The sequence below is a fragment of the Eutrigla gurnardus genome, assembly GCF_963514095.1.
Source record: "Eutrigla gurnardus genome assembly, chromosome: 9".
Classification (NCBI taxonomy): Eukaryota; Metazoa; Chordata; class Actinopteri; order Perciformes; family Triglidae; genus Eutrigla; species Eutrigla gurnardus.
In genome coordinates, this window is record NC_139923.1 from 18,731,948 (window position 1) to 18,747,964 (window position 16,017).

The 16,017-nt window shown below is 42.2% G+C and overlaps 1 protein-coding gene across 1 annotated transcript in view; it reads left to right on the forward strand.

Annotated features, from left to right (window-relative positions):
• The window catches only part of LOC311018443 (RNA polymerase II elongation factor ELL), a 25,246-nt gene continuing 9,229 nt past the window's right edge, over window positions 1–16,017 (forward strand). Inside the window, exons 1-4 of the mRNA XM_084017424.1 lie at window positions 1–164; window positions 2,889–2,936; window positions 13,577–13,704; window positions 14,192–14,346. Of these exons, the coding sequence (XP_083873550.1) occupies window positions 27–164; window positions 2,889–2,936; window positions 13,577–13,704; window positions 14,192–14,346 (469 nt within the window). The 5' untranslated portion in view covers window positions 1–26. The remainder of the gene's footprint in view (window positions 165–2,888; window positions 2,937–13,576; window positions 13,705–14,191; window positions 14,347–16,017) is intronic.

The following is a 16,017-nucleotide window of genomic DNA, read 5'->3' on the forward strand; positions in this document are numbered from 1 at the left end:
GTCGCCAATAGTGTTCAGTTGTAGAAATGGCAGCGCTGAGACAGGAGCATCGGTATGGGCTCTCCTGTGGCAAAATCAACAAAAACACCCCGAATCAAACTCTGTATCAGGTCAAACTCACCGACACCGCCATCCGGACCCTCGAAGCCTACCAGAACCTGAAGGTAAGAAACACCATCGGGTTGAACTTTTCTTTTTTCTTTCCAGCTCTATTTTCATTTTTTTTTTTTTTTTAAATCGCCTCCCAACTCCGAGAACTGTAAAAAAAAAAATGAAAAAAAACACACACACACACTGGGAAGCGCAGCTTATTCTCCCCCTGTTCGTTAGAAATTAAATGTAAAGTTTAAGTATGTTCAGAAAGCTCGGATCACCTCGATAGAACCGCTGCTGGCTGATAAATGTTGGTTTGTCATGGATGGATATAAATACTACAGGAGCTTGATTTATTGTGATCATAACAGGCGATCCAATAGGCTGAATGAAGGGATTTCATTCAATTCCTCTTTGCGCCCCGAGTAAAAAAAAATGTTTTGTAAAGAAAAAGAGGCTCGAGCTATTTCCAATTGTGCGCGTCTGCTTGTTTACCAACGCGTAATCTCCCCAAAACCAAACGGTATTAAAGTTCACATATGACAGCTTTGTGTTTATGCCCTGAGCTTTAACAGCTCGCTTGTTTGTTTTTTTACATTGTGTCCGGACAATGATTGTCAGCCATTAATGTTGAGATTATTATTTTCTCCTGGTTTCCCTCTCGGGGAATGAGTTAAGGAACAAATCGACTCCTGCGAGTCCCGTTTTATTGCTGTTATGCTCCATTAGTCATTTAGGCTCTCCTTTCCCACAGCGATGTTTGAGAAGTCCGTTTAAGTCCCACGTTTGTGGCTGGCGGACTGGAGGTTCTGTGTGCTTGCGTGTGACCGAGCCTCAGTCAAAAATAGTCCTGGATCCGGGACTCGAGACCGCACCGGGCTCGGTGGCGAGGCTCGACAAGTTGTCGCTGGGCTCTTGTGTATTATTGTTTTTTGCCCTTTACACGCCTGGAAGCCCGCCCAGATCCGGAGCTCATTGGTCCGTGAAGCAGCTCACACAGACCTGACAGCCTCCTCCAGGCCAAAGCAGCCAAAGCAGGCAGGAGACGTTGCTGCCAAACTTCTCCAAGTCCCAGACCAGCCGAGAAAACACCGCGGTGTCCCGGGGACATCAACCTGAAAGACTTTATGTTATTAGATGCGATTTATTTAGGATCTGCATGTTAAACCTGAAACAAACTATTCTGATGGCATGTAGAGCCTTTATTTAGGGCAGCAACTATCGATCTGCCCAATATTGTCTCAAGTAATTGAGTAATTGTCTATGAAATACAGGAAAATGCCAGTAATTTCAAAGCTGACATTATTTCCTTCAAATGTCTTCCTTTGTCAAACAGCCCAAATATTCACATACGCGTATTAAAACAGTTTCCGGTTCATTTTCTATTGATCCCGGAATTAATTAATAATTCACCCAATCATTTTTAATTAAATGCCAAATGTGTTCAATTGACTCTGATGTAAGACTTAGAAAATGGGCAGATATTCCTCCTTGACAAGGCAGAACCAGTGAAATATTACCCCTTTTGCTAAAAAAAAGACTTCAACAATCAATTGATTATCAAAGTCATTAGCCATTTTCTAATCAGGCACCCTGCATATAAATTGTTTATTGTTGTATGTAATGGCTTCATTACTATTAACAACAACTGTTGGGTTGCCAGGTTGTTAAAAAAAATCCCTCGGGCTGGTGTTTATTGTTTTAATTTCATAATAATGCATTTATAAATGTCGGTAATGTATTAAGAATACATGGATTTCTCACTCTTTAATAAGTTATAATGTCTACAACCCCAATATTGAAATTCTATTATTGGCTAATAGCCTACCTAATCTATAACTTACATTTATAAAGACATATTATATATATTAGACAGTGGTTCCAATTAATTTGGCTAACTGTTTAAGCTCTCAGTCATAAATGATTATCATATTTAAAATGATCATCTAAAAAATAAACTGCTTTATTTTCCGCTTGTGATAAACCATCTGATTTAGCCCTATGGCTGTGTTGTCACAAACATCATGTGTTTTATTATGTATTATTCCATTCAATATTAAATGCTATCAGACGATGAAGAAAATCACAACAATACTCTTCAATAGGGAAGACATTTCCCCAAACCATTAATAATAAATTAAGAGCGCTGTCAATCACAGGCACAGCTGTACTTCACAGATAATTGTCTCCATCTATTAACTATGTATCATGTTGCCTCAAAGGCATATTCTTTTTTTTATGATTTTTTAATATTTCTCTATTGGTTGGGGGATAGAAAACAATATTATTTCCCGGAGCTTAACACCATAGTCTTGGAGAGTACAGTATGAATGGTGTATAAAAGGTGCATCTGAAATACATTTGGCTTTCCTCTGGGATGTTGTAGCTTTAATTTATTCAATCGTTTCGAGGGGAAATCAGCTGAAACACACAGATGCCTTCTGCAAACTGACTGACACAACCCCAAGTTTTCTGTAGGCGATAGATTGATTAATCACACACATTCCTCTGAAGATTAAGGCCAGAAACCCCTGAACTGGAGACTTAATGATATAGAAACATGGCAGCGATTCATCACGGCAAAGCCTGATGAGAAATGACAATTACGGCGACGTTTTGGGATCTAATGGGGAAAGTGTACCAAGCCAGACTGCTGCTATCTAGAGAAACCCACCGAGCCGAGCTGAAACAATGGCAATACAGTTTCACTAATAATGTATGAGCTGTCCATTAGATTAAACATGATCCTGAATCAGTGACCGGTTTCTTCTTTTTCTCTCTCTCTCTCTCTTTAGGCATCACTATCAAATCAGCCAGCGATTTGCTTCAAGGGGAGCCAGGGGGTAAGATGTTTTGCATGCTCTCCCTAATGCCTCAGAAATTGAATGCTCTAATTAGTTCTCATTTGCTGTGGAGCACACTTGTGACAGCACCTCTACACATCATATTGGATCCTTAAGCATTCAGTAAGCGCTCGTGTGCATCCAGCTCGACGTCGAAAAACCCACCGCCTGTCATTTCCAGTTGTTGGATTTTGTTGCTTCAGACTGCTTTCTTACTTTAAACTGAAAGGTCACGTGACCAATGTAGAGAATATGGCTGAATGCACTAGAAGGCCAAAGTCTGAGGCTAAGAAAGGACAATTACGTCAAATAGCCCGGCCTGCATGTCATAGTGCAAACAGAGGAGAAGCACATAATCTACAAAGATTCTTCGAACTGAAAGCATGAGGGCATTCCTGTGAAGCGCCTGTAAAGAAAGATGCCTGTGTCTGGCCAGATTAGCCGGGCCACTATTACACCCTCCCTGACTCTGCCCGCTAGGCCACCGCACATATACCACACAATCGGCCCTCTCTAAAAGGAGCTCTTCTAATCCCTGCAAGAGCTGATAGCATTGATGAAAGTGACTTTGCGCTGTATGCTGTGTGCTCACATAGACCCTGGAAGCCCTAAGACAGGGTACGCTATACCCCCAGGCTGCTAGCCAGGTTACTGGGTCAGGCTTGCAACTGGGGAGGCTTTGTTCAGGGAGGGGGAGGAGGTGAGGGCGGTTGGCGAACCCCAGGGAGCCCTCATGTCTCCATGCAGACATGAAAGATTTGAAATACGGGAATGATACTTGAGCGATGGAATTTTAGCAAGCTAAATATATCTCAGAAAGAAAACATAATATATGTAAATATATGTAATATCTGTAAACACGTAATGAAACATCTGTAAAAAACGAGTCTTTCTTTGAAGAAATGTTAAGTGAATGCAATTTAAGTGTTCTTTAATCACTGAATGGGATTTGGTGATTATATCTCGGTCGGCACATTACATATTCAAATTGCTTTGCGGAATTCAAGCATGAGCTCCTTCCCCCTCTGACAATAGTCCCCAAGCTGGACGATTGGGCATTAATGAGGTGGCTGCAACCATTGGTGGTGGGGGAGGCCAGATTAAGCTGTTAGTAGGGGGAGGATGTTGGTGAACATGGCAGTCTGGCATACAACAGGCCGAATGGGTAACCAGTATCTGTGTCTCCGGGTTGGAGGTTTACAGCATCACAAATGTAGCCACTTTGTATTCGCTGGATGAGCGTTCCCTGGAGGTCACCGTTTTTTTCCCCAAAAAAGCAGCATGAACTTCCAGAGGTCATGTGTAGCGAGTGAGGAGCTTTGTGTCCGCTGAGTTGCCAGCTGTAGAGCTCCGTCACAGAAGCCACGACTGCTGTGATCTTTGTCCTGGCTCATGTCACATTTCCTGTAAAAGGGGCATTTCCAGAGCCACAAAAACCAGAGGAATTTTTCAAATCACTGTCCTGGCATAACTCCAGGTCTCAGCGGTATCAGGGGCCAGGGCTCCTATCGAGAAATAGCACGCTGGGGTTTTTTCGGCTGCCTTTCTCTCTAACCCTGCGGCATTTAGCCCTACTATTGTAAATTGTCTGGCAAGCTTGTAATCATGCTATGAAAGACACAGGCTCTCCGATGCCTCTGAAACTTGTTCAAGGCGATTCTGAATCTACCATATAGGAAATTCTGCTTTTGATTCTAGCTAACCTCTGTTTTTAGTCATCTAAATGAGGAATAAACTGACGTAATACTGGATGACATTGGAGGAAAGTGAACCGAATGGATTTGATCAATAACTAGCGTCTGGAGTAGAGAAAGAAAAGAAAGTGTGTGATGCAAGAATATAGAAATTAGTGAGTAGACAAGGAATTAGATTTCTGGATCACTTTGAAATAACCACCAGAGATTAAAGAATATATTCAGAGCTGGTTTGGGTTCCCAAGGCCAGGAATTTCACATCCTAGTGCTTATTTTCCTTTGGTACTGGCAACGCCGCCTGCTTGTTGGCATGATTTATATCCATTCAGTAAGAAATGAAGCCTGTGTAAGTTGTCATGTATTAGATACAAGCTGCAGGGTGCATTTTGATTAGGAAATACGTGATATCCATTGCTACATTGCTTGGTATTTAAAAGCAAATCTACTTCTTTTTCTTGATGTTTCCTCTCACACGTCTGTATGGGCTAGTGAGCACTGTATCTCACCTTTTACACTGTGAAGTTGTGGCAAGTGAGGTTAAATTTTATTTTGTACCACCGAACATAACCTTTATGGGTGGAACATTGTCGCAGTAAACGCGGACATTACCTCTGAACGCTCTATGTTGTGCTGTGTCAGGTGTGACATCGGTTTCATTTCCTCTTCAGTTCATAAATATTGAATTGCAGTTGCCAGAGTAATTGTTTTTGTTTATGGCCCCGTCTGTATTTGTGTGCACAGCTGTCACATAAAGGCAGCGGTGTTGGGATGAGGGGAATGTAGACATGCTCTTAAAGATATTCTCGTGATGACTGTGTGTGAAGGCTGCAGCTTCCCCTGGGCTGCCTCCCGCCGACCCTCTTGATTATTTTGCCATTTCTCCCCATGCCTTGGCTGAGTCCTTGGGAGACATCAGGGCCTCTATCTCACACACGGCTGCTCTGACTCTACCCCCCGCCACCACGCCGCTTTGCTTCACCACCCGCTCGCACTGCAAATAAGCTTTTTTTTTGCAGTGTGTGAGTGTGTATGTGTGCATGCACACATCTTTTCTTTTTTTTTTCCTCCTTTTCTTTTTTTTTTTTCCTGGAAGCTAATTAGAATAACAATAACAGGAATGTGGTTTGAGAGCCGTCCTCTCCCAGTGGCATAGCAGTGAGAAGGAGAGTTGTCCCACGTGTTTCTGAAAGGGCACACGCCGCTCTATTCATCCAGATGTGTTAAGCGAGGCAAAAGTCTCTGTGTTCCCCGCTCATCTGTGTTTATGCAGAGCTAGTTGGCCTTAGGATCTTTGGACTGTACAGTATATTCCAGGAATGAGCCTCATAAGATCTTTCAGTTAGAAGAATTTTCTTAACTGAGCTCCTCTGTCATTATTGTGTTCTTTTGCTTCCAAAAAAGAAGTTCGAAGGATGCCAGGGTGACTGTGGCAGTGTTTTTAGTAGTATTTTATGGGAACAAGACTGCTGTAAAAGAGCAGAAATCAGTGGCACCAGCTGGGCGAGCAGTGTGACTGAACATGTGAATATATAATACAAAAAGACCAGAATTAGAAACACACATAGTGTTGTGGTTTTATGTTATTTGTTTACATTCCAAGCTAATCAGGAAACATTAAGACCCCTAATGCAACCGTCACACTGGGAGACTGGAAATAGCAGTGAGAAAAGAAAAAAAAACTCCAAATAACAACACAGGCTGCTTTTCCAAAAGCGATTGTGGGAATATGCTCATTTAAATACGATTATATTGGTTGTTAAGTAATAGGCCTTTTATCCTGCAACTCAGCAGGAAAGATTAAATGTGAAAAGGCATAAAATGTTACCATTGAAATACAATGGGAGGCCTTGAACGGGAAAGGGAAATGGAGATGCTGTTTTACAAGGAAATGTTTCATTTACCCCACAGGCTATTTGGTTATTGGCATAGGAATCAAAATTACTAAAATGGAGAAGTCTGAGGAATTGCTAAATATAATGCTAATTATGCTGTGTGTAATTGATGACAGCGTGGTGTGCTCATTTACTAAAACTGTCTAGTTTATGTGGAGACCCCTTGGCCCTCGTTAACTACACTTCACCGTCAGGTTTCTTGATTATTGTGTTCACAGAAAAGTATGCAGCTATAATAATCACATATTCCACAATTTAATTTCTTTCAACGAAATCTAAGCAAACTAAGCCTCATTTTGCCATCTAAAAAGGTTCAAGCAGGAAACCATTAAGATCTTAAATATTTAGATAATTATAAGGGAATTACCATTTAAATTACCTCTGATACATTTTACAATGCTACTGTCCAAAGCCATTCAATTGGTCATCTGGTATTGTAAAAATTCAACTTGGACAATAAGGAGATAGTTCATTAAGTATTGGCACTGGCCCCCGGGGAGTCTTATCCAAAACATTTTATTCTTAGATTTGTAAAAGCAGCACAACATCCTGTTGTGCTGCCAACATTGCAAGTAAGCATGGGCAGTGTTGTTGTGCCAAGTAGAGAGGAAGCTTAACCCCAAGAGCTGGAAATCAACAGCTGAGAGCGATTGTATAACCTAAAGACAGAAAGCTTTGGCTTGATTCTTTCTTTTTTTGTTTAGTGGTGGAAGATACACACTGCATAAACATTGTGATTTCTAGAATCCACCACATACAGCAGTGTGCCTTGATATCACAGGGGAACGTTTTCTAATGTATTCTACCTGTATTTTCCATAAGCCGTAAGCTAACCACCTGAGACATGAAAATCCCCATCTTTCTTGCACGCGTGCGTTACTTGATATTGACATCTCGAGCACATTGATTGTTCACCTCGTGCAACTTGATTTTACAAACCGCATCTCTGTGCATGTTTTAGATTTCCCACTATTTCTCCCAAGTTTCCCTGCAAGTTAATCAGGTTTGGACATACGTTCCAACACACAATCTGCAAATTGTTAAAAGGATTACGGACTGCCTTGCTTGCGTGGAGAGAAAAGTCCAGTAATGGGAGTATAGTGCAACGCTCCAAGTGGTTTGTGGGACTGCTGCAGTGAAACGGGCTCGGTATCAACAAGAAACACATTACTGGTGTCAGTGCATCTGTGGTCTAATAACCAATGTTTAAAGGGAATTTCCTGACTTCCAAACACTGGCACCGTCTCATGCAAATTAGGCAAGGTTTAAATGGGGGAATCCGTTTCCAGAACACACAGTCTGAGTCTTTTTTATTTTGTTTACATACTGCGAATAGAGGAAATGGTGGCCTAACACTTAACATAGGCTTTAAATAAAACCCTCCATCCCTCTGTGTATGAAGAGGAAAGCACCTACAGTAAGGAGGGGTGGGGTATCGGGGGAGGGGAGACGGAGAGTGTTTGTTGAGGTTGACAGATTAGCCCCAGCCTCTTGGAAAAAGACTGATTCTGCTTGGCATAACAGGCAGTACCTTGGGGGATGCTCGACAGTTGCCCATCCCCATATCCCCACACGAACTCCTGTCAGTCCCCAACCCCCTTCTTTTGCTTTCCTGTCTCTACCCACCCCCCTCAATGAATAGATCCTCAAGCACAGGAACCACCACATCCATCCCGGCTCACTGAAAGCGTGATTCAGACTGGAAGTGGTGACGCCACACGTTTTGTTTCAACAAATGATTCACGGTGGAATTGTGGATCATTCTGTTGAAAGCTTGGGAACAGTGAATAAGAATAATTCATGTGACCCCTGTGTTTCTCCAAGACCCTGCACTTGCATGTCTGCTTGTGATACTGAAACACCACTGACAGTTCAATGCTTTCTACTGTCAATGCCTCAAGAGTCCGTTATTTGATGTCTAATCTCAATTTTGCACAAACAAAAACCTAAATAAAGAGGACCGAATACACTTGATCCAGCCGGGATCCATCCCCCTCTTCTCTGCTGAGTTGCTCGTCGCATTCCTAAAGGAAGACTATTTAGGGCCATCCCTCATGCACTGGCTCTACTGGGAGCCACCGCCACCCACCCACCCTTCCATCCCCTCCCTCCATACACACCCAAAACCCCCAATCCCTCCCTTTACCCTCCAACAACACACAGCCACACGTCCCCGCTGTTCATGAATAATCCAGGCGGGCCGACAGGCCATTGCACTCAGCTTTGTGGGGGAAGAAGCTAGAACAAAAGACGGGCAGCTCACAGAGCAGCTATGGCTGAGTAGGCTCAGATGAGAAGACAATGGTAACTAGTGTCAGTACAGACAGGGGCAGGAGGCAGAGACTTCAGAGTAAATCACATATCCAGGCGCCTGCTCCCTCCTCAGTGTTGCCATGCCAAATACCAGAGCTGGAAACCTTGCCTTCTTGCTTTCGTCTGCAGAGCAAAGAAAGGAAAGACAGAGCGAGAAACTATCCTCTCATCTTTCCCGGCAGATGTTTGGACTCGGGCGAAGGGTAGATCTCTTTAGTGAAGCTCCCATTCCTTCCTCTTCAAATAGCAGGGTTAAGAACTCTGTTTAACCTCATCAAAGATGAGCCGTTTAAACAAGCTGGGGGAGTTAAAGATGACGTTTTATAAGGACATCACCGACTGTGTGTTTTGTCCTTGTTCAACTGCTGAGCCCCCTGCCAAGATTTTTTGTTCCAGTCCAGTTCACACCTTACAACAGCCTGAAAGTATTTGACATCTCCAAACACACGGGCTCCGGAGTAGCAGATGTGGCTGGGCCGAGGCCACAGAGGCAGTTATTGTATCAGCCCATACGCCCCATGGGGGGCGGCACTGACAAGGTGTTAAGGATTGCCGTTCTGATGCCATTTGGTTGCTTTGACTGTTACTGTCCAACGGCTAAACTTTGCTCAAATCATGATGCAGGGTGGCGTTACTGCTCACAGCACTCACTGCGCTGTGTTTCCGCTATGAAGCCGTTTAATTTGATTTAACTGACACATGTTAACAGTACACTGCCATGATAATAATACCCCATTAAGCTTTTCTACGATTAATTAATCATCAGATTAAAGGATTCACACAATCATAATGAGAATACTACGGAGCGTAAGCAGTTTAATGAATTCTTTCCTTGGTACCGAGCCGGACAAATTACACTGGTTTAATAGTCATAACCGATAATTATTAAGAACTGCTACAGCAGGAATAGCAAATTTAAAGAAAATATCTTTATGTAAATGAAAACAACTTTTCTATGAGTCGTTAGCAGCGTCTGACCTTTAAACCATGTCAGGTTTATGTCTTTTTAAAAACCGTCCTGTGTACTGTGACTCATTTAACATGTTAGTCATATTTAAATTTTTGTTTGCACATTGAGGAGTGTACATGGTGATTCCACAAAGTTTGACTGAGTCTCTCACTGAGGTCGAATATCTAACTCACTGCCAAAAACAACAATACATGAAGACACACAGCCTCGGGGGATCAGACCAAAGCTCCATATGGGGATGTCAATATGACTCCATGTAAATCTACACCTACTACTTGACTGACAGCACCTTCAGGATCACAAACATGTTGGCACAAGTGGTGTCACAGACTAAACATGAAAAGGCAGAGTTAATTTCATCAGGCTGCGAGCGATCCCATGTGATGTTTAGTGTATTCTGCAGTCACTGTTCAATGCCATAATCTCTAAATCTCTTTTCAGACTGCAGTTAAGTTGTTGACTGTTTTTGGTATGCAGTGAAAAGGTCAACTGACAGGGTAACATGCTCATGAATATGTTATTTCATGAAATGATAAAAGATTATCAACAGTAGACTCAATAAGAGTAGGGAGAGTGTCTCCAACCGTGACAAACACACAATATTTAATGTTTCACCACCACCATACCAGACAGAGGCAGTTTAATAGTGACATATTCATTGATAAAACATTATGGATTTGAATTTTAACTGTTTTCACCATTGAGTTCAGACCACTAAAACATAAACATATTTGTGAAACATAACTTTTGAAAGAGAAAATAATATATTCTTCCTGTTACAAAACTTAAACACACAGCAATACACCATTGCTCAATGAAATACTCTCAGGGGTTTTGCAGCTACAGTAATTGGTCTCGTATGACCAGTAGCCACAGGGTGAATACAATAGCCTGACTGATGTTGGATTTTTGCAGATATTGATATGTGAGAGAAATCTGATCATGTCTAAATGATCTAAAACACAAGTTTTAGCGTTTCTGTCCTGGCATGTCTTCTTTGTTATTGGCAAACACACATCCAACCTCCATCATCTGTAAATGTTTAACCTATTCAGTGTCGTGGGGCCAGCATATGTACCCATGCCACAATATCTGGAAGTTCCAGCCAGTACATCGGTTTGTGGCTACTGCTAGCTCATTCCAGCAAATTGTAGGTAGATATGGCATATTACACTATGTTTTCATGGCCGAAACCTTTCGAAGTTTGGTTTAACAGCAAGACATTTTACTGGGATGTTTACATTAGATCTCAGACTAAAAGACAGTTAGTAATTTCAGACACATGAGGTAAATTGTGTTACCTGTGTAGTGTCAGGCTCGTCCTTATTCTGTTTCTGTTTCCAGGCTTTGTGCTGAGGTGAGCTAATTTGGCTGTAGCTTCATATTTATTGTACAGACATGAGAATCATATCAATCCTCAAAGCAAAAAAAGTACATTTCCCCCCCAAAAATATCTAAATATTTGTTTAAGTTTAGAGTCTCATGGGTTGTTGTTTTTGGCTGTGAACATGTTAGACGGACAGGCTCTCCTTTAGGAGTCAGACACTGGGAACTAATGGGTTAAATGACATATGGTTACATAGCTTGAGAAGGAAGCGGTGAATAAAACGGGGGCGACCTCTGAACAGTCTGACCTGAGTGACATTGATTAGAATTAGAATGTGAAGTGTGCACAGTGGTGTGGACGGGGGTGACGGGCAAATCTAATACATGGCTGGAGGGGGCTCATACGGCTGCCATCGACTGAAAGAGGGGACGTGGTGGCACTATTGCGATGCTAAATGTGTAACTGTGTGCTCTCATCTCATCACAAGCTAGCTTTTGTTCAGCAGGAAACCGATTTTTAAAACAAATACAAATGCAGCTCTTATGTGTCCAATTTTTCCACCTCAATAACCCCGTTTCAGCAACTTGTTGCTTCTAATTGTGGTCTGCGACTTTACCCTAAGTAATAGGTCCGGAGGACGTGGCCCGCTTCTTGTCCCTACTCACTTTGAAGCTGTTTTTGTTGAACGTCCTAATTAGCGTAAAAAAAAACCCAAAGGAGACGTACGCAGGACTTCGCTTTGCTGCTTTATGTGAACGGTCGGACATAAATAGGTCAGAATTAATGGTCAGCTGTGTGTCTCAAGTGTTCATGGCCTTGTGGGCTGCTTTGCGTTTTGTGTTGACATGGGTGGGCTTGTGGAAATGATGGAAAGCTGGAGGCTGATGGGGGTGGGGTGAATGGCATGCATTTTGGGTTTTAGAAGAGGAGGAGGGGTGTCGGGGAGAGGAGCCGTTCATTGGCTCTGTGCTGAAAAAAAAAACTGCTTATGGCTTTGCTGCATGACTGGGCATTTGTGACAGCTATAGTCCTGCCAGCCACATCTGCCAGGGACACTGTGCTGTTGGCCAGTCGGTTTATAATCAATCACTTACGACTGATAACTAAAGAGGCAGCTTCAAGTCCATCTGACCGACATTTGTTTTTCTTGAGACCTGCCGTTTAAAGAGTGCCTGTGTGCTGTGAGCTGCTGCAGCCATCTCACGTTACAACTCATCAGTAAGCGTGTATTCAAGCTTGTGAAGGATGGGCGTTAATCACGGGGCTTCTGTTGAATCTAGGACAGGACGCCATCAACAAACGTACTAAACTGTCCATTTTCAGGCTGAAACACAGCTGCAGGCGGTCTAGAAGAGAGAGCCCCTGCAAAATTGTTTTTTTTTTAAAGGACACGTTACCTGTCGGTTAATGACCTTCCACGTTGAACTGTCCTTTTAGTGGAAGTAGGTTTTTGGGTCATTTTATGTAACAGGTTTCCGACAGAGATAGAATTCACCCTGCTGGCTTGTCTGTTGCTAGGGAGCCGCTGACAGTCTATGACAGAGGAGGTTATCATCCGAGTGAAAAAGCTGTCCGCTATACTATTGTTATGTTTTGCCTTTCAGACAGACTCCTCCCATGACTGGCTGCAGGTCATCATCCCTGACCTGGGTGGTACAATGTAGCCTCTGTGATGGGCCCGAGTGAGAGATTATTTAGGTCACATTTATTGTGTGAAAAAAAAAAAAAAGAAAAAAAAAAGTCAAGACGGCTCCAATCAGTTACTGAAGCTGCCTTGTTGATTTTCTTTATGTGCTTTTCCCACTTTGAGAACGAATCAGATCAGGTTGAATAAGGGAGAAATAAAACATACTTGTTGCATAACACACCAAACCAGCAATGCTAGCAGATACAGTACACTGGAGCGTGTGAGAGTGTGGTAGAGCAGTTGTTCCCAAAGACGGGGAAGCCACAGGTGGGTCGAGATTTTATAAGGGTGGCAGAATTACTTCCATAGTCTTTTTATTTAACATTTATATCTGTGGTTTAATGCTTTTTAAGAGGAAATGAAAATAATGATTTAGCCTGTTCACTTTGCCTACATGCATTTATTTGGTCTCATTTATAAAGTAGTTAACATGTTTATACATTTTCAATAACACATTCATAAAACAAAGTTGTGGTTTATCTGACGTATATCTCTTGAAAATGACTGGTTTACCTATTTAAGGTAATTCTGCAGAAATGGCAGTTTAGATGGTCAGGAACTTTCATTTACGCACAAATTATTGTGAAATGGGTCACAATGTTCTGTCACTTCTAAAAACTGGGTCCCAGAAATAATGTTTCTGAGCACTGGAAATGTGTGAAAACAAAAGTACCATGACCATTTCATTTTTTTTTTTTTACTTTTAATCGTAAAGATACTTACCCTTCTTATTCTGTTTTTTTATTTGTCTTGACAGTACGTAAAGATCCCAGCGCCGACCCCTGAATCTCCTGATGGATACAGGGTCTTCTCATTCTACCTTTCCAGTGACAGCAAAGACAAGCCTCAGTCCAGCTTCGACTGCATTCACCAGTATGTCTCAGGGTAAGCAGCACACACAATTCTTTCCACAGTCGACCACAAATGGAATTTGTAGTAAATTTGGTGTCAGGCTGGGGCCGCAGGGCCTTACCAGACAGTGACTTCTCTCTTCAGTACAACAACAGACAGTACCACTGTCGTGCTATATTCAAACAAGACTACAATAACACCTAAAGGCTCTCATGCCACAAACAGACAAGGTGCCCAGTAATCACTGAATACACTGAGGTAGTGTTTGTGACTATGCAGTGTCAAAGGGTAAGCTTTTAGCTAGCTCTATGATGTATAACACATGACTGGAATTAACAAGCAGGCACAAGTCGCAGAACCAGATATGTGCGTGTGTCAGACAACGTCACAAATTAGTGTATGGCAGCAAGAATTTCTAATGCTTGTGCTTGACAAATTGCCAGGTAATGGAGCTGAGCCAGAGCATTTGTAAGCTTGAACTCTCTGAAGTCTTCTCTCTCCTCCTTTCTCCTCCTTGCAGGGAGGGCAGGGATCAGCTGGAGGGCCAGGGAAGCATTCAGGACAAGATCACAGTTTGTGCCACAGACGACTCCTACCAGACAACCCGGGAGCGCATGTCTCAGGTGGAGAAGGACATCTGGAGCCGCTCAGCAATTGAGATCAAGCCGGGGCCAAGTAAGCCTTTGCCTTATAGCTGTATCTACATCCTGGTGTATCTTACAGATGCCGTTGCGCGTAGTAGCCTTCAAGGACAGATAAGGGAGTATTCATGTTCCCAGAAAGCCTCTAAACCATTGCTTCTCGCCATTTCATCCTGCTGATAATTGCCATATGGTGTGGAAGTTATCACATAATTGATCAAAGCGCTGTGTTGCAATTATTCATGCGAGAGGGATGCCTCTCTGTCTTGTAATTTTCCTTTCATTTTGACCAGATTGCTCAGGCGCTGTGCCAGCTTGCCTGCCGGCACCATTAATGTGATTGAGTTTTCCAGAAGTATGCTCTAACAAGTATCATGTTGATGAAGTTTTTGCCTAAAATGTAATTACATTTGCTGGAATTAAATTTATTTCCATTTGATAAAATACTTCTAAATATCATCTCAATCAAGAGGCCACGCTTAACCTGGAATGATCTGGGCCTAACATGCAGAAACTCCTACTTGCAATTGTGTTTATTCACTGCCTTCTCCTTGCCTGAGCTGTGGTTTTGGTCATTAAACCGTGCTGAAACGTTATAAATGATCTGACCATCAGGCTTAATGACATGTAGAGGTCCTGTGTGAATTCAAATGCTAGTTTAGATGAATGGTTACATGCTGTGTAGACCAACGCCACAACATGAGGTTTAGGGTTATTGTTGTAGAAGTGAGCTGCTGGAACTAGTTCCTGCACATTACATGCCACGCTTTGCTGCCGAAAGAGTCTCTCAGAGGATTTTACAAAATTGAATCTGGCATATGCATCTAATGAACGTTGGAAAAACATTTGAGATCCTAGTTAGAAGCATGCAGTTACAGCACATAACTGTACTTCCCTTCAAGGTAGATTAATGCTGTACTCATCAGAACAACATGTTCATATACCAGCTCACAATTACAGGTTGCAGGGTAGAACAATTTAGATAAGAATGTATGATTTAAAGTTCACTTGCATTTGGAGGCACTGACAAACAGGCAGCTGAAATGTGTGCCGGTTGATGGAAAGTTAGAACTATTTTTCAAAATAAATGTCCTTTCCTACTTAAGCATTTTTAATCATTTTCCTCTGTTATATTGATTCACTATTGCAACCAGATGCTAGAGTTTGGCCATTGCTCATAGATATGAGTCAATTACCACAAGGGAGACAACCCTGTCATCATGGGAAGCATCATTCCACACTTAGCTGCCATGAGAGTCTTAACACATCGCACGCCGCTTTAAATGTATCACCATCAAACAATGGTTCTAGTTGTGGCTTGTTTGAAATGTGGCAGTACAGGTTTGTTTCAGTGCAGGAAGGATATTTGCCTGAAATCTTCATGGCCGGGTAGATGTTGAGACAAGCTCCTGCATGACTGTTGCATTTTGCAAAGTAGATTTAAAGTGAGTTTTCTTTGAATCTTACAAGGAACACTGTATTTTGGTAAAACTGAAGTCTAAAATAACTTTTAGAATGGACGCCGTTTTAACAGTATTAATGTACTGTAAAACACCCTGTATGATTATTCTATCATGCTGTCCCAGTGAAAGCGTTAACGCTAGTCTTCGAGCTATAGCAACCTCCAAAGTATGGCTTAAGGTTGTAATGAGATTACGGTCTCCAGATATCTATAAGCACTGCCTGCCCAGGTCCAACTGAATTA